The sequence below is a fragment of the Ochotona curzoniae genome, unplaced genomic scaffold, assembly GCF_017591425.1.
Source record: "Ochotona curzoniae isolate NIBS_2020 unplaced genomic scaffold, NIBS_Ocur_1.0 patch120, whole genome shotgun sequence".
In the NCBI taxonomy this organism is placed as follows: domain Eukaryota; kingdom Metazoa; phylum Chordata; class Mammalia; order Lagomorpha; family Ochotonidae; genus Ochotona; species Ochotona curzoniae.
The window spans coordinates 631,456-658,933 of NW_024466663.1; the positions used below are offsets into that span (position 1 = coordinate 631,456).

Sequence of the window (27,478 nt, forward strand, 5' to 3'; positions counted from 1 at the left end):
TTAAAATGGCTATAGGGTACTATACAGCTATGTCTATTTTCATTTTTGTATTTAGCAGTTTATAGTGTTGAAGCATAATTTTTACTGAACTTGGTGGATTTTAGGATAGTCCAAACTGGCTTATAACTCTAACAAGGCATATGTCAACAGTTGAGGTGCAGAACAGTTTTAGGAGGGGTGTGCAGAGAAATCTTCAATACCTTAGTGAGGAGTAACTAATTTTTGTGTCCTACCTAATAAGGTATATGTGAGTCCAAGCTGACCGTTTCCTTTCGGGTTCTAAGCTTTCTTTGTTGTTCTCTATCTATATATTTTTGGAGGCGGGGGAGGGGCAGCTCCAGAGCGAACCTGGCAGTCACAGCAAGGGAGGGTGGAGATCCAAAGTTGGAACTAAGTAAGAACCAGAGAAAGCTCCTCTCTCTAGTCCCAAACAGAGTTTACTGTTCTTCTGTTTCTGAGGACCACTCAGGACTCCTGGCTGTTGTTCAGATGATGTTGGATCCTGTGAGGAAGGGTCTGGGCATCTTCCATCCCATGTGGAAGACACAAAAGGGAGTGGATAACCTCAGAGTTCTTGTCCTCTGAAGGTACTCCAATTCCCCGTGGTCTCCTTCACAGTTGGAATATAACCCTTGGTGCTCATGCTGATAGTCCTTGGTGAGGATCTGGGAGTCTCCAGAGTTGGGATACAAGCCTCCTCCTATCCACCTGCTCCATTCTGTCCCCGGCCCCCTCTGCTCTGTGCATTTGACCTCCTGTTAAGAGGTTGTCAGGATCGCTCTTGATTCCCCCTGTATGTTTTTATGGCTTTGCTAGTGTCTAATGCTGATTCGAGTCTGTATCTATAGGTTACCTGTTATGTTCCCCATAGGTTATACTTCATTTGTTCCTCACACATTCTAAGGAGGTGGAAGATTTCTCTGATGCTTTTCCAATTTTGCAAAGAAAGAGTTGAAAAATATTAAAAACAAAAGAAAAAATGAGCATGCCCCTTAAAATTCCTCCTCAATGTATATCTGCCTTTCCAGTAAAAATAAATAAAACTTGAAAAAATAATCCATCCTCAAAAAGACAGTTACTGGTAGCATATGGGGACAGGATCGTCTAGTCTTGTTTCTCCTGTAAAGTCTGCATCTGTCTATCTTATCATATATTCAAAGTTAGAAAATTGCCTAAAGTGACTAATTCTTGAAATTATTATATATTCAGGTTTATATATAGTATATATACATATCTTCATTTTTAAAAATAAGTTATATATATGTTTGTGATTCTCTTGAAACTTATTTACATCAAAGATGATTTATTTATAATATCTGTCTCAAGGTATACAGGTAAATTTATGCTCCTTTCATTTTGAAAGGCATCTTTGAATACTTTCACAAAATTTTATCTTGAAAAATATGATGAAATCACATGGATATTGTCCTGTCAATTCTTTTTTTTTTTTTTTATGTTTTAACCATTAGTTGATGGTATGTCGTTTTGTACATTATTTCCGTGGAGGTACATTCCCGTCCCCCAACTCCCTGTGAGTTAGATACTCATTGGCTATTTCTTAACACTGTGTATTTTAGCAAATGAAAAGCAGGATCGGGCAAAACTTCTCCACGTATCTGTCAGGATCTGCCTGGCTTCTCCAAGTGCAATTTCACGTAACCAGCGTCTTGTACACAACATCCAATATTTAAGAAATAAGTTCTAACTCCTTTGTCAATAATTCTGCATTGAGAAAAGATTAATTGCTTTTAATAAAATGGTAACATTGAGGTTTGGACATACTTTGCAAAGTAATTGATGAGGTTTACACAGCACTGAACTGAATGTGGTACAAGTAAATGGATGGTATTTAAGTGCATATGCTCCCAAATGAACCTGTAATACAGTTTTTATTTTTTTTTTACCATATTTTACTTTCAGCAATATCTGAAAAATAAAAAAAATTGTGGTAGCACATTAAGTCCATAATAAAGGTAGATCTACAATTAAATACTTAAGGTCCATCCTTTTCCTAAGGATAAAGCAATCTGAGTTCAGTATTTTATGCTAACGGCTTTTTCCAGGTGTGTCAAGAACTTAATTAATAATAATTGCCAGAGCTTGAGCTGATGCAAAGCCAGGAGACAGGAGCTGCTTCTGGCTCCCATGCAAGTGCAGGATCCCAAAGCTTCGGGCCATCCTGGACTGCTTTCCCTGGCTACAAGCAGGGAGCTGCATGGGAAGTAGAGTAGCTGGTGTTAGAACTGGCATCCAAATGGAATCCTGTGGCATGCAAGGCAAGGACTTAGCCCCTGGCTATTGTGCCAGAATAAATGGAACTTACTAGCTGTGGAGTGGATAAATGTTAGAGATACTGTGCATTATCTTCCACAAAGATGTGTTATGCATAACATACCTCTGTTCCACTCCATCTTGAGAACTGACCTCGTGACTGCTTATGTGTTAGCTTCCAGAAGGAAGGCCCAATGAGGTCCAGACATATATGAGATATGAGGACATGTTTTTTTTTTTTTTTTGCATTTTTTGAAAGCATTGTTATTTTCTTTTGGGCACTGATGTGTTGTGGTCTCACGGGTTGAACACTGAGTGCGTCACCATCACTTATGAATGACAACTCAGTTCCCAGCTTTTCTGCTTTCGATTCAGCTCCCTGATAATGGTCCTGGGAAACTATAGGAGATGCCCCAGGGCTTGGACCCCTGACTCTCACGCAGGAGGCTGGATGACATTCTAGGCCATAGTTTGAACTTGGTCCTGACCTGGTCCTTGAGCCTTTTATGGAGTACCGCACTGTTGGAAGATTTTCTTCCCTACTTGCTATATTTCTGTTTTTCACTCTCTCTGTGTCTAACTTTCTCACTCTACCTTTCTAATAATTAATAAGTTATTTAAAATATGTAATGTTAGTTTTATAGGTATTTGAGGTGCAGGAATAATTTCAACACATATATGCAGTGCATACTGCTCAAGCCAGAATAAATAGCATCTCTCCTCTTTGTTTTTATGTTATAGTTGGAACCTTGGAGCTTTTGTTTTGCAGTTGTTCATGATTGTTGGTTAATTTAGGTTTCCCATGTTTTCACGATGAAGTTTTGGTATATTTGTGTGTCCAAAAATCCTTCCATTTCTTTTAGATTTTCTAGCTTGTTGGCATAAACTTGTTTGGAATGATTCCTGATGATTTGTTGCATTTATGTGATATCAGTTGGAAAATTTTTTTCATCTCCGATTGTAGTAATCTGGATCTTCTAATTTTTGTTTTGGGTTAGGGATGTAGCGTCTTTATTAATTTGGTTGTTGTTGTTGTTGTTGTTGGTCATCTGTGGTCTATCATTTGAGCTGGGGTTTTGAAGTTTCCCATGAAGGCTGTGTTGGAGCTTTTGCCCTCCTTTAGATTCATTTACATTTGCTTTATATAACTGTGTTTCTTAAGCAAACAAATTTGCTTTAATTACATCTTCCTGAATTTTTTCATTAATCATTATAGGATGACCTCATTTGTGACTTTCAATTATTTTTGTTTTAGAGTCTATTGTCTGATAGATGTATGATTCTTGCTTCTTTTTACTTCTTTTTCAATGAGTGTTCTTTAATTCATCCTCTCATACTCAGTCTGTGTCTTTAGAGGTAAAATGTGTTTCTTGAAGTCAGAATATGTACATATATGTACATGTATATGTATATACACATGTGTGTATATATGTATATATATATGACTTTTAAATTCTCAGTCAGCCCATCTGTATTTTTTAATTGGTTAAATTAATCCATACTCATTTATGATTATTTATAATAAATTACTAGATCTTGCTATTTTTCTTTTGATATTCTTAGTGTTTTAATCTCCTTTGTGGTTTCACTAGAAGGTTTTCTTCCTTGCCTTCTGTCATAATGCTGATTGTCTTACTGTGTTTGAAAGTGTGAAACATTTTGAATTATCATTGGAAAGCCAGTCAGAGGCTGACAAATCTCATCAGTTTTGTGTTTTGTAAGATCTTTATTTCACCTTCATTTGTGGATGAGAAGTTCTCTCAGTACTCTGGGCTAGCAGGATTTTGTTTGTTTTGGTTTTATGACTTGGGTTTCTTCTGTCTTTTTCCTCTGTAAATTTTCAGTTGAAAAGTGAGCTGTGAGCTGATAGTTCCTTCTTGCACAGTTTAGCCTACCATCTTCGTGTTTTTCTTTTGAATGTTTGTCTGTAATGTGTCTGATCATGAATATTTGGGTTCTGTGTGCTTCTTATGTTTGGATATCCATATATTTCTCCAAGTTGGTGAAGTTATATACTCTGGTTTTCTAAGCTAGTCTTTCTCCCTTTTTCTCCTGTACTTTTTAGGAACTCCAAAACTTGGATATTTTAGCTTTTTGATGTTGTCGCATAAATCCTGAACACTGTGTTTTGGTTTTCTATTTTTTTTTCTTTTTTAAAAATCTGAATGAACTATTCCCAAATGCCCATCTATAGATTAAATATTCTTTCTTACCACTAACCTAAATTCTGCTGTTAAGGGTTTTCACTTTTTAAAATTTGTGTAATTTGACTTATTAGCTACTTTTTTTCCAAGAATTGTTTGATATTTTTTCTCAGCATCGTTCTGCAGAATTACTCATATGCATAATGTGCTTATTTTTTTTATTTCATCTGTTTTTTTTTTTTTTTAGTAACCTTGCAGTCATTTCTGCAGAAGTCATTCCCTTGCATTTAATCAGTCTCCTGTTCTATAAGGTCCAATATTTATATATTACTGTGTTTCCTTTGGGTAATCACAGAATTCCCTCCCTTATTCATATTTCTCTTGTTTCTATGTTTATTGCTTCTGTATTTTGTGAATTCTTTTGCTTTTTCTTAGATATTGGACTCTGAAGTTTTGATAGTGACCAAAGTTTACACCTGATTCCCAAGTGTATATGTGGTTGACTGGGTATCTCTGGCCATAAATGTGATTGGAAAAATCTCCAGCGTGACATCCAAGATGGGGGTAGCATTTCATGGTGGCTCTTTTGGAGTGGGGGATTTTAGAGCTGTCAAGTGTATCCAGCATCCCAATCCTTCTCTATAATAGGATGAACCAGCTGATTCATAACCTAGAGTAAGTTCACAATACCACTGCACATCATCTGCTTATCATGGGCATTCTTTAATGTGCTAACGCATTCCACATTGTGTCCACTGCCTCCTCCACTAGATCTATCCCCAACATACAAGGTCCTCTGAGTCTTCATAGTCAGAAGAAGTGAGTGGATGGCAAACCAGCTGTAACATGGGATACTTTCACCTCTATGGCCTATATACGGAAATGCAACAATCACAGGATTAAGGCGATCTCCTGTCCATTTTGCAAACCACTCTGTCTATAAGCCCAGCAGCCTCTAACAGTGACAAGACTGTTAGCTGTTTCTCAGTCAGGAGAGAGTTCTAGAGTTTGGTTATTTATGTGAGTAGGCTAGGAACACTGTGTAACCTCCATTCATGACTACAGTATTTATTCAGACCCCTGCCAGTTCTTCATGCTGGATTTGAAGCCAGTTGGCACCATGGAATTCTCCCTCAGTTACATTTACCACTTAGGCAGAGGCACTGCAGCAGCCTCCTCCCAGCTTACCCTGATAAGATAATGCTTCATAAACGGTAGGCAACAGTGTAGATGTAGGAATAACTGCCAACCACATGTCATGCAGTAGTGTCTTCTTTTCCTCTCTCTATTTGCTACCCCACAGGGTCTGTTCTTCTCTGTTTTATAGTGAGAATTTTTCTCAATGAATCCCCTAAGTCCTTCCTTTGCTTTTTCTTGGCATTTTTCTGTGTTTGAGGTTAATGTGGCTTTTCATTGGTCGATCATTTTGGCCTTACCCCTGTTTCTAGTTTTAAAAGAACCTCCATACTGTTTTCTAGAATAGTTGTACTGACATTGCCACCAATGGCTTGACAGTTTTTCCCTGTCCATATTATCACCATCAGCATTTATTACGTTTTTGTCGCTTTGATAATAGTCACACTAACTGGGATAAGGTATATCTCATTGTGATTTTTATTTACATTTTCCTGACAGTGATATTGAATATTTCTAATATTTGTGTGGAATTTTTGTATTTTTTTGGTGAAATACATATTTTGAACCTTTGGTTATTTCATAGAGTTGTTCTGTGTGTTTGAGATTTTTGAGTTCCTTCTGTATTCTGGATATTTATCATTGAAGAAATACCTGGCAGCTATTATGATGAGTCATAAAATTTATACTAAACCATAAAATACACAGGAAAATGATAATAAAATGAGAAAAATAAAACTGGAGGCACCTTATCGACTCACTTCAGAGGACAGTACAAATTATAATCATTACAATAGCATGTTATTGACACACAAACAACATTGTTGTACAGTTAGTTAATGTACAGCTTAAAATGTCAATGTTTGTATTATGGTACAAGTTCAAGTCCTAAATGCTTTGTTTTTGATCTAGCCCCTTGCTTATGTAGCAGAGTTCCTAAGTACCTTCCAACAACTTGTGAGACTTAGATCAAAGTCTGAGTTCTTGGCTTCAGCCTGGTCTGGTCTTCATTGTTGTAGCTCTCTAATGAGTAGATTAGTGGATGGAAGATGTCTCATATCTCTCTCTTCCCATCTCCCCACCTGCTGTTGTCTCTGTCTCTTTCCCTTTATCTCTTTATCCCTGTACCTTTCAAATGAATAATAATTTTTTTTTAAAAAAATCAACACAAGATTGATTTAATACATAAGTGTAAGAGCTAAAACTATAACATTTCTAGAAGAGAATTTAGGAAAAGCATTTAAACACATTGGTGTAAGTAAATATTGTGCAATAAGATCCCAAAATAAAATTACACAAATAAGAAGCTCCTGCATTGCCCTATCTTTTAAAACAATAGTTTGGATACAGAAATAGAGAGAGGGAGTGAGAAACAGAGAACGGGAAGAGGCAGGAGCCAGGAATTCATTCCACTTTTTCCATGTTTCTGTCAGGAACTCAGCTGCTTGAGACCTCCTTTGTGGCTCGCTTTAGTGTGTATCTCAAGGAAGCTGTAACTCAATGCCAAGGATTCCGGTATGGGGTGTGGAAGTCTTAACTTCTAGACCAAATGCCCACCCTCCATCAACTTTTCATTCTGTTTTGCACAAACTCTCAGATATGGCCTTTAAATGCCTTTAAATGTTATTTTTAATACATTTCAAAATGAACATATATTTTCCCATCTTTTTGACCCTCAAGTTTGCCTCTTGAAAGGATTTCCTTTTCTTTTAAAATTCTCCTTTTATTTGAAAATTGGGGGTAGAGAGAAGGATGGCGATCTCTCAATCATTTATTCATTCCCCAGATGCCCACAACTGGCAGGTTTGTGTTAGGCCAAACTTGGAAGTCAGGTGCCAGGAACCTGTTCTGGATTTCCTCTGTAACTGGTATATCACCAACTTGGCTTTTTTCTGTTTGCATGCACCCTAGCAAGAAGCTGAAATTAAAAGAAGCTTTGGGACTCAAATCTAAATATTCTGATAAGGAATGAAAGCATTGCAAGTGGAATATTCACCATCATACCAAATGCTCACACAGAGAGTTCTTTCTTTTAATAAACAGCACGGCCATTTCCTCAATAGTTTGGAATCTTGACAATTCTTTCTTTCTTTCATCTTTAAAAACTAAGTGAAAGATCACTAACTTTGTACCTGCAATGTCAAGATACACTTAAATAGCAGAAGATGAACCTTCGAGTGCTTAGGAAGGTCCATACCATTGTAATACTATGGGGTAAATCAACTGGGGGGGAGCAAATTTGGGGAGAGAGTAAGAGAAATCCCAGAGCATATGGAATTGTATCATAAAATTAAAACTAAAATGGAAGGGAAAATATTCAGTTGTAACTTCCAGTTTGTCCAGAACGTACCAATTCCTGTAGTGAGCTGTGGGTTTAGGAAATCCTGACCCACAAATCCATTTTCTCTTAACTAGTCCACTGCTGAACTTCTAATTCAGATTCAATATTGAATTCGATTTCAATATTTGCTTTTAGAATTTGCTTGCAGATTGAATCTCTGAAAAACCACGTTCCTCACTGTGATTGGAGTAGTATTTCCAACAAAGTATATATAGTCTTCTGATTTCAAAATTGTGTTTCTTAGCTTGCTGTTGACTGATGAATAAAATCCAAAGTGCATAATGCATAGTAGCCAGCTTTATTTGTTGACTATATGTTCCAAGAACGTATTTGGGTGACCTGAAACTGTAAATAGTACTAAACCCTCTAAGTATTATCTTATCTACTTTACATACACATCTATATGTCTTTACATGTATATCTATAATAAATTTTATTTACAAATTAGAGATATTGAAGGATTAATAACAACTAATGGTAAAATAGAACATTTCTAACAATATATTGTAATAAAATTACCAGTATTACAATTCTTGCATTTGGGGTCATTACTTGGTAAAAATGAATCTTGCTTGAACCTAAGCACTAAAGCAGCAGTAGTCAATCTGATGGCGTGAGCATGCTAAATAACTGATAGGTGAATAATGTATATAGAGAAGATCCCATAAGCAAAGTGATCACATCTGCCTGGGCAGGTCAGAACAGAAAACTATGAGATTGCATCATGCCACTCATTCAATATTTGTTTTTAAAATATTAAAAAGAGGGCCCGGCACGATGGCACAGTGGTTAAGGTCCTCACCTTGAACGCCTGAGATCCCATATGGGCGCCAGTTCGAATCCTGGCAGCCCAGCTTCCCATGCAGCTCCCTGCCTGTGGCCTGGGAAAGCAGTTGAGGATGGCCCAAAGCTTTGGGACCCTGCACCCGTGTGGGACACCTGGTTGCTGGCTTCGGATCGGTGCAGTACTGGCCATTGCGCTCACTTGGGGAGTGAATCATCAGACGGAAGATCTTCCTCTCTGTCTCTCCTCTCTGTATATCTGCCTTTCCAATAAAAATAAAATAATTTTAAGAAAAAATAGTAAAAAGAAAAAAAGTGAAGACGCTCAAAGACTATGTTTAGGCAAATTTCAGTGCTGAGGTTGCTGTTGGCTACACACATCTGAGACTGAAGGACACAAGTCCTTGCAGAAGAGCAGCCTGCCACATCCATATGTGAGCTGGCCCCAACTTTGTCTTTTCCTGTTACTCACCTCCTCAGACTGCTCTCTGTCGTGGAGCTCATTACCTGTGAATATAGGGGATAGTGTCAAACCCTAATCTGCCTGGAAGCGTTCTCCTGTTCCTTAGCCATGTTGTGTCTGGTTTAAGTCTGAAGTGTCCTAACCTCCTTCTAGATTGTACATTTTCTGGGAAAAAGAATAGACTTATTTGACAAGTGTTTGCTGAATGAATTAGTATGAAAAGGAGTGAAATGAGAGGATTGAGGGCCAATGGGGCAAAGGAAAGAGGGCAGATCAATGAGACTGAATTAGGTGACTGCAATGGGCACCTGTGATGGCATTGGTAAACAGAGCAGAAACATTGCAGCACATGTGGAAAGGAATTGTAGGTTTTTTTTTTTTAAGATGTACCACATAATACAATGTCAACAACAATAAAAAAAAAAAGATGTATTTTTATTACAAAGTCAGATATACAGAGAGGAGGAGAGACAGAGAGGAAGATCTTCCGTCCGATGATTCGCCGAAGATTGGCCAGAGCTGTGCCAATCCAAAGCTGGGAATCAGGAACCTCTTCCAGGTCTCCCATGTGGGTGCAGGGTCCCAAGCCTTTTGGGCCATTCTTGACTGCTTTCCCAGGCCACAAGCAGGGAGCTGGATGGGAAGTGGAGCTGCTGAGATTAGAACTGGCACCCATATGGGATCCCGGTGCATTCAAGGCCTACGGCCACGCTGCCGGGCCTGAATTTGTAGGTTTTAAAAACAGCTATTTGACTAATATTAAAGTGCTAGTGTTTATTAATGCATCATTAACAAGGAAAATATACTTGTTTCTTAAAATTAAAAAAGTACTGTAAAAGTGACTTTGTACTTGCATAATTCAGTGAGTTTTTTAAATAGAAAACACAGAATTGTATGTCGTACAACCAATATTTAACACATAATCATGGTAAATATCCATTTTGCAATATATTTGGGAATGGTTTCTCTTCTAGTACTTGTGTAACTGGATACTTTGGTTGATGTATACATTGATTTGATCCAGAGAGTTCCTGAGAAGTGGTAGAGATTGAAGGGAATCTATGGAACTTAACTTGGATATTAATCCATTCAGATTTGTAAAGTAAAAGCCAGACTGCGTAGAAATGCAAATCAACAAATCATTTTATGCTGGTGAAGAAAAATGTCAAAATCAAGGACAAATCAGAACAGTGCACTGGAGTAAGTAAAAGAGCATCAGACTTTGTTGGCATCAAGGTGATTTACGGTGATTAGAAAATTATTTGGGCAGGAATGATACCACATCAAATGCACAGAGAAAAATTAAATTCCGTTGAAAGCTTACAAAAGATGGTGAGATCCAATATGATCAGAGCATTTATATATATTTTCTTAGAGAAAAGTGAGTTTAAGCAAAATGAAGTTTAGAGGACAATTCTCACATAATTAGCATCACTTGTCACAAAGCTAACAAGTGGCAGAATCGAGCTTTGATCAGACCACTCTGATTTTAAAATGCCCATGAAACCAAGATTTTTTAAAAGTTTTTGAAAATAAACATCAGTTTAAGCCCAGATCATGTTATTCATTTAATTATCTAAGTGAAACCCATGGGAGATAAATAAAACAAATGTTTTTCTTGCCATTCTTTTCTCTAAGACTCACTTCAAAGAGAACACTGAATGTATTTTCTGGGGAAGCAGAGGGGTATGATTTTGCCTTCTACAATTTTGTGAAGCATATTGTTAAGCCCTGTGAAGCCAGAAGGCTACATTCAAGTGCACTAAGGTGTAAATTTTCATTTTATTATCCACCCGTGTTTCTTTGCAGCTAGAGCTGAATGCATGGTTATCTCTCCCCCTGGATTCCAGAGTTTCCTTTTTAAAGTATATAAGTAGTGCTTGTTTTGAAAACAAATATGCAAATAGATTGTCTTGGGAAGCTGAACTCTGGCATATAAGCAGACACAGTACCTGAAAGAATGCTTTGCTGATCTGCCCATGTTTCTTCTCCTCTATTTTCATTTTATTTCAATGGCAGAGAGAGAAAGAGAGATCTAATCACTGCTTTACTGACCTAATGCTGCAACAGCTAGGACTGAGCTGGGCAGATGCTAAGAGAAATCTGGAAGTCAATGCAGATCTCCCATGTGGGTGTCCAGAACTCAAGTCCTTGAGCCATCATTTGCATCCTCTCTGAGTGCACAACAGTAAAAAGTGGGATTAAAGTAGAGAGAAAGGGAAGCAGGCATCCTAAGCAGTGATTTTAACACTCTGCCAAAGGACCACTTCACTTCCCCTGTGTTTTTCTTACCTTTTTTCCTCCTTGCCTATTTATTGCCTGAACTTCCATTTCCCAAAAACTCTACTGCCCAAACTGGTAGCTTATGTGAACACGAGAATTAAGGAGTGGAGGAAGCAGTACATGGGGATAAAAGGTACAATTGATAACCATAATCCTGAGGGATGGTCTTCTTTCCATCAGAAGTATAGAGGGGACTAATCAGAACTGCTTCATTTTTCTCACTTACCTGTCCTCTAGCTTCGTCAAACCTTAAGAAGCAGTCTCAAATGTTAGTGAATACTTATCCCAAATATGTAAGTGTAAGGACAGTGGTAGGGAACACACAGTATAGATTACAGCAATAGAAAATGATGGTGCTTATGTACTGGGATGGGGACAGACCAGACTAAGGAGGGCCACAACACTTGTGCGCCTCATGTGAACTAGATCAGGGAAAAGCCAGGCTGGGCTGATTATTCCTACTGATGCAAACAAAATTAGAGTGCGTGAGAGTTGTTTGGCTTAGCGGCAACATCAGCTGGCAGAAGCTGGCACTGGGGGCTAATTCTGTCAAGTCAAACTACAGAACTACCTGGAGAGTGCATAATCCAGGAGTGAGAGAGGCCTGGGAGGGAAATAGTGGGCTCCTCCCTCTTGGGTTACCACTTCCACTGGAGGGCACGAAAACTAGGACAGGGGCTGGGGTGGCTAGACAGACACCCAACAGCATCTGTGTGGGCTGCATAGTGGAGCTGGTTAGATGGAACAAAGCTTTAATACCCATTGGCATGTATGAGAGCCAAATGGGGTGTGGGACAGATTGGACAGACTGGACTAGTCTGTTGCACGTACTGGCAAACCAGGGTAGGGAGCAGGCCTGCTGGAGGTTATTGTGGGTCTCTCCAACTAGCTACCACTGGTTTATGTGAGGGCCGAGTGTATGCTGGGCAGAACCAGGCTGGACTGCAACACCCATTGGTTCCAGTGGAAGTCAGGGCTGAAAACCGAACCAACCCAGCGATTGCAACCACCAACTGATTGGGGCAATGGACTGTGCTGAGCCCTGTACTTGTTAGTACATACAAGAATCTGGTCTGGGAACACCTCAGGCAAAGTTTCTTTGGAGATCTCCTCAATCAAAATGCTGAACTCTGAACCCTAACCAAGAAAAGACAGAAGACAACAAGTCAATCAACCACCTCAGCTATTTGTTGGCAGCGAAATACAGGGCAAACAGAGACTCTATGATGGACTATGTCAATCAGTGGATTCTTCAGCGACCTCATAGTGCTTGGAGTGACAAGATTGGCAGCGATTCATAACTGGTGAACTATCAAAACCACTTGAGCAAGAACCTCAGAACATGTCCTGTATCCAGGACCTGGGGTGGGTGGGAAATTGGGTGGGCCTTCTCCCTCAATATTCCCCTTTAAATATGAAGGAAACAATATGGAAATAATAGTCTTACCCACTTTCCTATAGCCCTTGAACCTTTTTACCCTAATTAACTATGTAAAGATTGTCAATGATATAATTAAAAAATAATTAAAAATTTTTTTTTAAAAAAATGACGGTGCTTATACCAGGATGGTTGGTTGAAAGGACAGTGAAAATAAGTTGATAGTCTCTGAGTTAGTTTGGATGAAAGGAAGGTTTTCTGAAACTTTGGCAAAGAGTAGGAGATGAAGAGAAGAGTTATAGACATTATTAAATAGACTTTCTATAAAGCAAGGTTGTGGTGGCTTACTGAAGAACTGGTTATTGAGAACCAGGACAGGGCAGGAGCTTGCTTTAGGACTTGTTAACTTGTGGCTCTCAGGAGGATATCTCTTGCTTATTGGAAATATGGGAAAAAGACTAGGCTAGTGATATAAACTTGAAAATTATGGGTACTGATGAAGTATTTAAGACCAGAGATTAAAAGACACTATATAGGAGAAACATGAAAATTATAAGAAAAAGAGTTCCAATCACTGAGTCCTGGGATCTTCCAGGACAAAAATTAGAGAAATAGCAAAGATGTAACACAAAGATCAGAGGCTTACCATACACTTAATAATATGGAAATCCTTGTCTTAATTAGGTGCAAATTCAATTAAAGAAAATGTTTCACTGTGTCTTAACTTTCTTTACATCTTTAAAATATGGAATCTGTAAAAATAAGAAAAATCACTATATTCTATGTTAAATTATCATTTTTAAACCAAATTATTTTAGTATATAAAGTACATACATTTTTGTAAATATGTGTACTTTAATCAATCATAATATCAATAGAAAATGCAAAACAAATTCTAGTTTTGATTACAAATGGTTTACATGTTATTAATATCTTGCAAAGTACGTTTTATCCAATGTTTTGTCTTGTGGCTTATCTGACTGATAGCTGATCCTAGTGGACTCAGTTTCATATCACTATAAAATAGTGTTTAGCTGCATTCCTCTTATCTAGATAATTAAATTATATGCATAGCTTTCCATTTAAGAAGCTATAATTATTAGAATATGACATGTTTAAAGAGTAAGGCACTGAAAAGTTAGATAAAATTTATGTATACTTAAAATTATTTTATGGATGGTGATATCTTTTCCCATGCCATACTATTTCATGGATACCAACGTTGGTTTTATTGAGGAAAATCAATCTTTCAGGCTCACTAGGGAAGGTGTTCATCATTAAGACTTCATGCACACAACCAGTGTCTAATATATGACTGTTCCAAAGGAGACTGACTGAGCTGCAGGAGGCAGGGGTTAAGATTGGGTCCTGTGATGTATTATGGGTGGAGAGGAAATCCGTTAGGGGGGATAAGATGACAGAATGATGAAAAATATTGGCCAAACAAAACTATGAAAAAGAAGCCAACACAATTGATAAAGAATATAAAGAGGAAATGTAAACGTAGCTTATAAAAGAAGTGATTTGTTTTTTAAAAATCATTTAAACTGAACTAATTGTAAGCGTATTTGGAGGCCAGCATTTTTAGAACATATCCACATTTGTTGAATAATGCATATTTCCCATGATGTGCTTTGAAAATTTCTGGTAAGGACGAATTTCAAAAAATGTTACCCTCAATAATCTTTACATTGTTTCCCTATGAAATCCTTCATATCTTGCCCTACAAAAATTAGATCACCTTAAGGGTAAGTTTTATACACATTATGCAGGATGTTTAAGAATTTTGAGGGGCTGTCAGAGTCAAGGCAGGGGTAGCAGTGACTCTAAAGATGCTCAGTTGTCCATTATAATCCAGAGATCTTCAGCTGCTTACTACAAATACTAAACCTATTGAAGCAGAATTTCCTGGTATTGCCAAGGAACCCACCTTTTTAAAAAAATGTGAGCATACAGGCTTTGTCTTCATATGTAAGTGAATTTTATGCCATTCAAATTTGGGCACCACTTAACACATGAGTCATAAATCTCTGAAATATACCTAATAGAGTAAAATATAAGAGGATCTGGACTTTAAAAACTAGGTATAAAAGATAATGATCATAGGTCATAGTCAGGAATAAAGTAACAAAGAATGGCCAAGAAAGAATGAGATGAGGTAAAGAAGGAAGGCAGTAATGATAGGCATCACAGAGAATGAGTAGGATTGAGTAAATGAGAAAGCAGTGGTGACACACTCAGAGGGCCATGTGGAGAACGTGACAGAGGCCACACGTGACCAAGCATTCTTGTGTGCCAGGGACCCAGCCACAAAGTAGGCCTATCGGTACCCCTACCAGCACACAAGCAAGGTGCTGCTCACATCACAGGCACAGACCAAGGAAGGAAGATCAGGGAAGAGCCACCATATCTGCTGATAGCTGCTGGAGAGCAAAAGTTGTCCACTTTTTGATGACTCATAAATACCTTTAAATAATCATCTCCTGCAAAAAATGTCACAGATTGGTTTGATCTACTAAAACTATCCTGGGCTGAACTACCCAGTCTGGCACAAAGGAACAAAGGGACACTTCAGAGTGTGATTTCTGTTGTCTAGATTTTGGTATGCTTCTGTAAGAGGTGCTCACCTCATGAAGAGATATCCTTTCCTTTTTCTTTCTTTCTTCCTCCTCTTGCTTGTGATTTCTCATTCACCTTAATTTGCATCAAAATATAAGTAAAATGTTTCAACTTCTTTTGTCCTCTTAAGCAGCTACAATTAAGAAACTGAGAGTAAATCAGATTAACAATGTGTTTCTTAGCTCTCATGAACATGTAACCCCCAATGGCGTCTAGCTCTATCTTCTAAATAATTCAAGCATCCAAGGACATGTGTTTTAATCATCTTATGACAACAAAAATAAAATCAGTAAATTATGAAAGGCACTCATTGTATGGTTGCAAAATAATATCTCCTGAAAGAGCCTGATAGTTTCCCTTGAAAAGCATCTTTAGTATAAAAGAAGGAAGAGGGATTTGCTTCCTAGATATTTATTTTTCTTGTTGGCCTCTAATTTCACCAAATAAAAGAATGTGATAATTTAAATAACTTAGCCATTAAATATGGTAGAAATGTTCAATCAATACTCAGCATAATCTGCAAGGTACAAGCAACAAGTGCTTTGACAGTTGAGTGTATATGGATGTGAGCAAAGTCATACCGACCATGCAAACGCATTAGCCATCATCTCTTCTGAGTGGCCAGTGTTATCTCTGTGTCTTTTTTTCTTTGCTAGAATGCTTCTTTCATCCTTCCTAAGGAAGCTAATCATTTTTGCTTTACTCTATGAATTTTTTCATAACATACTCAATAAGTTTCTCAGTAATGATGAGTTGATAATCTTCATTTAATAAACAATTTAGCTGCATTTTCAAAGTCAGATCATATACCACAAGAACAAGAGGTACAGGAAACAATGGAAATTTTAGCTGTGTTTTCTTATACAATAAAATCATCCATGTGGCCACTTGGGATTTATTTTATCTCCATTTATTTGCTGATAATATTAGCCACCATTTCCAACCCCATCTTCCCAATTATCATGGGAAGGTCAGTATATTAGATCATTTTATATGAGTGATCTCTAATCTTACCTGCCTTCTAGAATTATTTCCACAATTACTCCCACTTACTTAATAATGAAGCTGCAGGATGTACATTGTCATCCAGCTAACAAGTGGAAAGACAATATTTACATTGAGATTAACTCAAATATAACAGCTCACCCTTTTCTGTCTCTATTATTCATTTTATTATTCTATTATTCATGTTTATTATTCATTAATAAACATGTTAATAGGTTCAATATAATTGTTCTAGATATATAGACTCTTTGAAAAAAAGAACTGGATTATCCTGCCTAGTCCTAAAATGTACTTTGCTAAAACTTTTTAGGGTGTTGTAAACCTGTCTTGGAACAGTTCTTATCTGTTAAATAGGACATGATGTATTTGAGGCTGTGTTTATTGTTTAACCTGCTGTGTCAAGGGTTACAGGTTCTTTATTTGCGTGAGTATGTGTAACCTGTCATTATCTTTGTTGTTGCAGTACTGGATACCAGTTTATTTACTACTCACCCGAAAACACAGCCAAAGCAAAAGAAGTTCTGAGCAACATCAATCAGCTGCAGCCTCTAATAGCAACCCATGCGGACCGACTGCTTAGTTCTGCGAGCCAGCGTTCTCCAGACAGCTTGAAGAATTCTTTAAAAATGCTTGCAGAACAAGTAAGAGCCGAATCATCACCACAGTAGGCAAAATGAAGTATTCAATACCTACTGGTGTTGCTTTCAGCATATGTTATATTTCACTATATTGGTAAACGTAAAATAGAAGAAGTTAAAAGTAACCTTCAAAATACTGCTTCTGGATCAAAATGAATTTACCTCATATTTTTAAGATGCTACTGAACATCAGTTTTTCTTCTTAGCAGGAAGTTAAACCTATTATTTCTTGATGCATGTGTTTTTTCTTTACTTTGACATCCTTGGTTTTCTTTATTTATTGAATAAATTGGATGTTTGAAGATGGCTTTTCCTCTGATGATGATCTAGTTTCTCTGTGTACAAAGCCTCACATTTGAGGAAGAAGTCCTTTGTGTGAAGGCAGAACTTTTGTGTGGATTGCTGTTAGTGGCATAGGGCAAGTCTTCTGCCTCAGTATGTTTTCTGGTATATCATCATCTACTAGGAGAAGATTCCAAAGAGTCCTGAAAGTATTAGTTAGTATTTGGAATCTAGTGGAATTTAAATCTTCATTTTTCCAAATGTGCCTGTTTCTAAAAGGAAAAGAAGTCTGGTCTGTGGTTGATGCTTGGTCTCATCTTGTATAATAATTATAGGATGAGTGTGATGCAGAGAGAACCATGATGGGCCAAGAAAATGACAGCTTCATTTTAATTGTATAAAGCAGGTGTCCTAGAGGCTAATTCCAATGTTTTCATCCTTCACCTCTGCATTCTGAGAACACCTGGCGATTCATTATGGGACACATTTATTAAATATGTCCTTGAACAAATAGATTAAAAAAAAGTTCATATTGTGACTTTAGCCTTTGAATCTGTGTGGTGCTTCATCTCTTTGAGGAGCAGATTCTTAACAATAGGGGAAGTGTATATATGTGTACTTTTAATTCTGAGGTAATAATTTATGGTCACAATACCTTGTGTTTTTTCTACTTATTGGTTTATATTGTACACTTTCCTTATAACCGAAAGTCAGTATCTCTTTTCATTAAAAATTAAATATCAAATCTTCAGAAGCATCAAGTGAGCTTTCTCATAAGTTAAAAGGAGAATCCCCTAACTTAAGACATCCAGATTGAAATACAACTTTCTTTATATCCCAGAAAGAAGTGTCTCCACTATGAAAAGGGAGCAAAATATGTACCCACCATTCACAAGGAGCTCTTTTGTGTCATGGCAAGTGATTTCTCATCTTATGTCCATTTCAACTTCACAAAAATGGATCATACACAGAGAAAATGCCTAAGGCCATAGAATTTTAAGAAAAATTTGCCAAGTCATCCACCTAGAGTAAAGCCTAGAATTGGAACAAAACCTGGGTTACAACTGGAACTGGCTAGCTTTAAAATGGAATTTAATTTTGATATCTATTGTAATTCATGTGTTCTGACATTTATTTATTTATTTATTTATTATTTAAAATTATGGTGCACCAATTTCTTAGTAATCTAAAAATATTCTATAGGCCAAAAAATGTCCTTAGAGGCTGGGGGCGGGGGGGGTGAGAAGAAAATGAGTGATTGTTATGTAGAGTGAAATAGTAAAATTTCATTTTGGCATATTTCTTTCTAGGATTTCTATATGAGGTGAGATTTTTCTGGGATCACCTAAGCAGAACATTTTAGCAAATTGCCAGCACTGCAGTGATTACAGTGCAGTATTTATATTCTTCCTGAGTGTTGGACAGGGATTCGTCATTTCATACATCATTTACATCTTGCTGCAATGGTTGAGGCGGCAGCTTTCTGCTCCTTTAATCCAGCTTCGCCATGACTGCCCAAACCCCGCAGTGTTTTCTACTGAGCAGACAAGCTTTGTCTCCTCATAAATCTCAATCCTTGAAACCAAGAGGACTTTTTTTTAAAGTTAAATTTGTATTGTTTCATGAATGCATTCCTGGAACTTAAAAGAATTGCCTCAGTTAACAGTTTTGCATAGCGTGTGAAGACTCAACGTTGCCCATAGCTTATAACACACTTCAAGAATTCTGCATTTAAGTAAAATACTTGTAGAGATATCTTAAGTCACGGTTAAATATTAGCAATATTTAGGCTTAAATATTTTTTCTTTATTAAAAACACTTAATTATTTTACTTGAAAGCCGGGGGTGGGGAGGGGGAGAGAAAGAGGAGAGAGAGAGAGAAAGAGACAGAGAGAAATCCTTCATTCACTGGGTCACTTCCCAAACTGTTGGGATTGCTAGAGTTAAGCTAATTTGAAGCTTGACCCGGGAGCTTCTCTGGGCCTTCCGGTGGATGCATGGCTCAAGACCTTGGTTCATCCTCTGCTGCTTTCCCAGGTCATACAAAATTAGCTGAATTGGAACTGGAGCAGCTGGCACTCAAACCAGTGCCCATATGGGATTCTGGCCCTTGAGAAGTGGAGGATTAGCCTACTATGCCACTGAACCAGCCCTGCAGGCTTAAACATTTTTTTCTTTTAGTTTCATGAATTTTGCACAACATGAATTAGGAAATAAAATTATATTAAAAAAAAACTCATTTTCTCTAATTAAATTTATTGTATATATTTAAATATACATAATATAAGCTATGTTTACTTAATAAAATGAATTCTATAGTGAGAAAAAATCACATAATCGTCATTTTAGACACCCATTTTTACTGTTTTGTGGAAAACAGCTAAAAGTCTACTAATCTACGCTGAATCTCAGGTATAATTTCAACATTCTTAGTAATCATTTTTTGCTCTAGTTCTGTAGTCTTGTTTGTTCTGCATTGCGTCCTGTTATCTTCTCTTTCAATGTCATGTACTAACTCTGAATTGGTATATTTGGAAACTGATTTCTCTTTGAGGAATTCATCAGTTGATCTTTACAAGAATAACAGAAATTATCCACATTCAGACTTACTGGGAAACAGTGATATTTTATAGCCTTTGACCACTAGATTTCAGTTAAGTAAGATGGGATAGGCAGAAAGGCTGAGGAAGGATGTGGAGAGAAGTCTTGGACTTTTCTGTGAAGAGATGAGAGTTTTTTCCAAAGTAAGCCATCAAACATGGAGATGAGAATAACAGAATCAATTTCAACTAAACATATGCCCAGATTGTGCAGAAAAGCAAAAAGTACCAGGGAAATCGAGGTTGTTAAGGAAGCATATTCAGGGTTTCAGACTCACAGATATTTATAGATCCATGAGCAGTTCCCATCCTCTATGCTGCTACTTGGAACCAAGACTTACAGCTAATGTTGTCATACAAAAGTCAAGCCCTGTAAGCATCCATTTTCCTAAAATAAACAAACATCAGTATTTATAAAAAGTAAAATATTTCTTGAATTTAAACTGCTTGGTAGAGTCTGGGCATGACACAAAAGAACTGGAATGAAATAAGTCCCAGGTATCTTATTCCTGAGTAACTAAGGTTTTTGATGGTAATAGCTATGATAATAATGATAATGATCTTGGTGATAATAGTTAGCATTTATCTGACGGTTAATTACTTTGTAGCGCTCTTATAAGGTCTTCACTTTTCATAATTCTATGAGCTAGACAACTTTATTTTCATGGTTGAACCTTCCCAATTATATGAACATCTGGATTAAAAATGTGTGCATAAACATACTCTTTATGTATCTGTGAATTTCAACACGGTATGTCTTGAGTGCCATGATGGATGCTTAGACAAAGAACTGAGGAAACAAGGGAGTGAGTTGGAAACAACAAAGCTGAAATTTCACATTAATACTTATAAAAATATTTTCTACATTGTTTTCATGCCCTACGGTACACCAACTAAGGTAAACTGAATTATAAATTAAAAGTTTCTAGTAAATACTCTAATGGCTAGTTTGTGAAAATAATGAAGAAATCATTCACTTATAATACCAGATTCTAACATGGTAAAAATTCAGAGTTTATCTAAATAACCCCAATTAAAAAATGCTAAGTGAAAATTTTAGTATAAGATGTACAAGGATTAGAAAAGGGTCAGGTAAAAATGCAGTTTCTGTCCTCTGTTTCAAGATATGCTATTACACAATGACAAGGGAAGGGAAGGAATGGAAAGGCAATGGATTAGAAGTGAAGGGATAGGAAGAGAAAGAGAAAAGCTCAGGGAAGAGTGTGATGTAAAGAAACTGAAGCAGAAATAAGAAAAACAAATGCCTAAGTAGTCATAATGCACAGGGAGCTCTCCTTGCTGAAATCCCCATTGCTTTGGCCATTTCAAATGGATGTAGAAATGTTGCTTAGCAAGCCATCCTTATCATGCTCCTCAGAAGGCACTGTCAAGCAGAGAACTGAATTATATGCTTGATGCTATATAACAAACACTGCATAGGCATGGCCCTTAAATTTTGTAATAGAAGAATTTTAAAATATGGCTGTTATAATATTATTACTGGTATTTTCTTAAAAAAATCTTATAAATGTTGAAGGAAGCTCTAGGTATATTTGAGAAAAATCACAGCTTCCAATTGCAAATGTTTTTCATTCTTTAATATCCTATACCAAGCTAATCTATTATATTCAAAGCAAAATGAGATATATTTCTTCCCAAAAGTCAGCATTTCCTTAACGACCTTTTATTTTCTGTAATAACAGTGCCAGGAAGATAGGACAATATGCTAAATTAAAACTCTTGAGAATGGATTTCTGATTGGTTTTCATTGCAACCTCTCCTGTGTACATTCAAATTCCAGCAGAAAGGGAATAACTTAATGAATATAAGGAATTTCGTTTTCTTTTATGGTTGACGAAACTAAGAAGTTTAATGAGTACTTTGTAATAAGTGGTTTAGATGAAGAGAAGTTCCAGAGTTGATTTTTTTCTTTTCAGATTCATTGTTTTGAATTGTAAAGTTACAGAGACAGAACACTGGAAAGAAGGCTGATTCATTCCCTAAAATGACCACAGTAGCCAGGACTAGATCAAGCCAAAGCTATAAACATGCAATTATAGCTGGGTCTTCTACGTGGTGTCAGCGGCCAAGCAGGCCATCCTTTTTTTCCCTCATAGGCACATTGACAGGGAGTTGGATTGGGAAGTGAGCAGCCAGGACCTGAACAAGCAAATAGAATTCAGATTAAAACTTAAATTTTTGCACACTATATATTGTATGGAATCAACAGTACATCAATTATGTGTCATGTTTTCCTGCTTTCACTGCATGCTTTTATATAGTATACTGAATGGCAAAAATTTTGATTCTACATCTTGCTGTCTAGGGTTTTTTTTTTTTTTTTGTAAAAGGCTCAGAGTGAACTTGCAGGCATAGGCTTAAAAACAATTCAAATTAAACTAAAAAATTTGAAAAATATAATTAGAACATGAATTGCTTATAAAATTTTTCAAAAATCCTAGTATAAATGCTTTAGACTGCAAAAGAAAAGGGGAACGGGAATAGTTTTTTTTTATGAATTATGGTTACAGTTTTTAAATATAACAAAACTATTGATACAATAACCTCAGTATAATTCAAGAAATATAAAAATTAAAGAATAAAGACATAGATGCATTGTAATCAAGTTGCCATGAATAAAGACAAAGTAAACTAAAAAAAAAATTATATAGAACAGACCTCTTATCAAATTATGTGCCACAAAACACCCAAGGAATATTTTCAAATACTTACAGCAAAACCAAATGCAAATTTACAGTTCCATTCTCAGAGAAGATGTCTCTCAGAAATAAAGCTGAGATAAGGACTGTTATAGACAAACAAAAGCTAAGATATTGCGTGAAAGATCCAGGCTACCAAAAAATCAAAATTTTCAGAATAGGAAATGACACAGAGGGAGCTTTGCTCATATAAATTTCTTCCTGAAGATATTTCTTAATAAAGAGAATGCCAAATGATACATATAAGAACAAGTGAAGATTGAAACACATGTTTTCATGTGTTTCAACAAAAACACTGCTATTATATTTTACGGTTTTTATACATTAGTATAACATAGACATATAATCAGCAGAAGGGTTTACAGAATGTACAAATGGGATCCATACCTGTGTGTTCAGATATTGTAAGACAAAATTACCAAAGAAATTCATTAAGAAAAAGTTGTCTTTTCCGTGTATTATGCTGGACCAACTGGATATTCGTATGTAAAAAGTATCATTTTTACCTCATACATATATGAAAGGTGAAATCGATAGATTTTAGACTGAGGTTGCCTTGCCTTTTACTTCTTCCAAATTATGATTTGGTCAAATTAAGTCTGGAAATATTGAATGAATGAAAATTATCACTTAGCAAAACTGATAGAGAGAGGAGGGAGCACAGTGAAGAGGCAGGGATGATCTCAGAGCTGTCACTATGAATACATAAACCCATTCTCTTCATAGTAATAACATACAAAAATCTAAAAAGGAAGTTTCTTCATGAATTAGCATCAGTGTAGAAAATTCAACTGAATAACTGCTTAAAAGTATTTGTTAAATACATCTATGACAGTGAACCAATAACCTTTTTTATACTACATACGGGAATATATAAAATTTTTTAAAACAGGAATTAACAGAGAAATCCCAATTACAGTGAGTCAATGTACTAAAATCATAGTTCACTGAGGAAGTTATATGAATGCCAAAGCATTATTTTTAAGAAGTGCTCAGCATTTTTTGCCAGTGAATAGTGGAAAATTACAACGAAATGCCACTGAGAATCTAAGTAGAATCGCTAAGAGTCAAATGTCTCTGAGAATATAATTGGAGGCTTTAGGACATATATCCTACTGGGAGAGTATACAATTATTTGAACACTTTGGACATATGCAAACTTTAATAGTGTTTCCTAAAGTTAAAATTAAAACAATTGACATCCTTGCTGTTTCCCAGGAGGATGTTTATAATGTAGACACTGGGAAAGTTGTAGATTGTGGAAAGATGGATGCATGATTCAAGGGCATTAGGTAGATTGAGAATAGATGTTGGATTTGAAATATTGGGCATTATTGGGCATGAAGAAATGCCAACAGTGCCCTAGGGGAACTTGGTAAAGCGATGATTCTGATTCAGTTGTTCGGGACTGAGATTCAGGAGTTTATATTTTACTCATTATGTTCTTTTTATAACCTTTTTTTTATTTAAAAGGCAGAGTGACACTGAGAGAGATTGACAGAGAGGGATCTACCTGTTGGTTCACTCCTCCAAAGATCATTATGGCAAAGGGCGAACCAAGATGAGGACAAGAGCTCAGCACTCTTCGTTCTTGTGTCCCTCCTGTGTCAGAGGCCAACCTCTGCTGTCACTCATGACGCATGAGCAGAGATCATAGCTGGATAAGTGATATAGCATTTAGGATCTACTCATCCAGGGTGCAGCTTAACGCTGTATGCCACAAGGTTAGCCTCCTTTTGATAGCCTTATAATGACATCTTGAAACAAATATTAGCTTAAATGAAATAGTAACGATACTGTGGAGAGTATCCACTGGGATGCAGAAAAAGATCTTTAGGGGGACTTGCATGGCAATATAATGCAAGGATCAATCCTTGGAATTAATGTACATGCATGCAGTTAGTTGATGTCTAATCATCAGTTAGACACTACTGAATTTGATCCATAAATTTGATCTTTGAGTTGCTGGAAAGTCATATTTCCCTGATTTAAGAATTCATATATTGTAAAAATGAGTTCAGGTGAGTGCCTCTTAACTAGAAGGACTCACAGTGGAAAATGTTAATAAACCTGGTACAGAAAGTTGTTAGAGGTGGATTTTAACAACCAGACTGTAAAGATAACAGTGTAATCTGAAGGCATGGGTTGCATTGTCAATGAAAAAAGGCTCTTGATAAGATAATTTAAAGTAAATTGGATTCAGTTACCACATTGTCAGTGAGCAGGTGACAAGTCAAAAAGGAAACTTCAAAAAATAAGTCAGGAAAGATGAGCGTAAATATGAATTCCTATGAAAGTTTCACAAACAGATAAGTATTGTAGTTTTGTACAAACTGCAAAATGTAATGGTGTAATTAATCTAAGGCTAAGTGGATAATATGTGTAAGTCAGGTAACTTTCTGTTAGCCCTATTGTACTTTTAGGCATGTTGAAAACACATCAGTGCACTAATGGCAAAGCAGAGCAATATTTTTATATAAAAAATTAAAGCATATACAATATCAATATAAACTTGATTCTCTTTGCATATAGATGATTACCAAACTAATAATCATTTCTTTATGTTATTGGGTTCTCCTGTATTGAAGATAGGCATTGGTTTAAATTATTTTCACAGAAAATGAGATTCTAAATAGAAAATGCCTTGGCTTTCTTAGTTGAGATTTCTAGTAAAAATAATAGTGGTTTAATATGAACCTATTCTGTGTATTCTGCCATCAAAATTCAGGAAACTAGTGGATTATCTGCAATCAATCAAAAGAGACGTAATTTTTAATAATTTTCATTTTTGTTGGATAGTTTTGTGTGTTTCCTAAAATAGTTGTATGAGAAAAGGAATTGGAAAGCCATCAAGAAATCTAGGAAATATTTCATATTTAAGATAGTCTTTCTTTATATTGTGTGTGTTTTGTTTATTTCAAATTTGAAACAAATCAAAGAATTCTGCCTCTGAATATAGAGTTATTCTTTTATCGCTTTAATTTTAAATGAATTGTTTTGTATATATATTTAACATTTAGACGGCCTGTCATTTTCATTAAGGGTGCTTCCAAGAAAAGAAATCTTTAGAATACTGAGTAGGAAACACAGAGACACAGGCATATCCTCTTTATGACTTACTGGCCTCGTCTCAGCTGAAGGAATGGTGATATACAAATACATTGGAGTTAAAGGACTGCATTCATCACCTCAAGCTTGATTTATATTTTAAAGATGTTTAAAAGAGGGAGAGAGAGAGAGAGAAAGAGAGATCACATGGGTTGGTACTTTCCCCATATGCCCAGACTGGATGGGGCCTGAAGTTGGTAACTGGAGTCTCAATCTAGGTCTTCTATGTGGGTGGCCAGAACTCATGATTCATCACCACTGCTCTGCAGTATCTGCCTTAGCCATAAGCTTGAGTCAGGAGCTGGAACCAGGGATTGAACCAAGCACACTGGCATTGGATGTAGCTATCTGAATCAATAGTCTAGATGCCTAAAAAAGTTTGATTTTATTTTGATTGTAAAATACCCAAGATGTTCTTTGGTTTACACATAGAAATTTATGCAGGTCAAGAAAACAAATGTTTGCTCAGGTCACATGGATATTGCAATGAAATGCTTAGATTTTTAAAATGTGATTTTATGGATAAATTCCTTGTGATCCTGAGAACAGTCAAGAGGTCAGATACATTTGCCCACATAGATACAAAGATTAGCTATTATAGCATTTAAGACTTTTGTGGTGTGAGGGTTTCACCTAGTGGCTAAGGTACCTACATCCCAAATCACAGTTCTTATGTTTGATAGCCACCTCTGGCTCCCAGCTCCAGCTTTTCATTAATGCTGACTGTTGCAGGAAGCAGTGACTACTTAAAGAATTGGGTTCTCGCCACCAGTGGAGAGACCTGGTTTACGTTGTCTCTCTCTTTCTTTGTCTCTCCCTCTCCCCTTCCATTTCCCTCCCTCCCATAATTCCTCTCATAAATAGATACATTGAATACAAAGAAAGTTTGCACCTCATTTTTAGCTATCCAAAGAATTTTCTGGGTGATAATCTAATGCATTATCTTTCTTGCATTTGGTGTTAAATCAATTCAAATGAGATTTAAATAACCAAAATGAAACTTTTGCATGTGCATGACATGAGAAGAAAATGATGGCTATTACAAGTACTTTAGAAGATTTCACTGGGTGTGAATAGATATTTAGCTACATAGTAATTATGTGAATATTGTGGGGACTGGTGCTATAGTAGCAGAAATTCAAACACAAGCTCTTTTGTCTTGAAATAAATAAAAAAAAATATTGCAGTGTCAACAGAGAAATACATTGGTTAATCTAAACAGGAGTAAATTCACATTTTTTTAAGATTTAAAATCACATTGTGGACACATCCATGCTACATTAAATTGTATAAGCAACATGTTTCTCAGTTTTAATGTGACTACATTGACAGAATTTTTTGGATATTGTCTTTCCATTTTTTCTGTCTGTATTCTTTTATATCTTCCATTCTTGTATTAGCAATTCACTGGAAAAATTAAAGAAGAGTTTTTCCTTGGACACTTTCCACCATAAAGTTTAATTTTGTTTGTCTAATATATTCCAAAATATTTTATGCTCTTTTATTTTCATATTTTGTTTTCTGTATTTCTTGCTTCCTTACCTTCAAAATGGATTTTAAAAATTGAAGTGACATGATGGGACTAGTATGCTAACAGGATATTTGAATGTTCTAATAAGGCCTTATGGCAGAGGTAGTTACAGGGATAATTTTATCTACACTTATCAATGAGAACTGTTCATAGCAAGAAACCTTACACTTAGCAAGAA

General features: G+C 36.3%; 1 protein-coding gene across 5 annotated transcripts in view; it reads left to right on the plus strand.

Moving 5' to 3' along the window:
• The window catches only part of LOC121166309 (inositol polyphosphate 4-phosphatase type II-like), a 329,961-nt gene that overhangs the window by 229,853 nt on the left and 72,630 nt on the right, over positions 1-27,478 (plus strand). For all 5 annotated transcript variants that reach the window (XM_040995445.1, XM_040995448.1, XM_040995446.1 and 2 more), the window contains one exon: positions 16,885-17,062. In XM_040995445.1, coding sequence (XP_040851379.1) covers positions 16,885-17,062 — 178 coding nt within the window. The remainder of the gene's footprint in view (positions 1-16,884; positions 17,063-27,478) is intronic.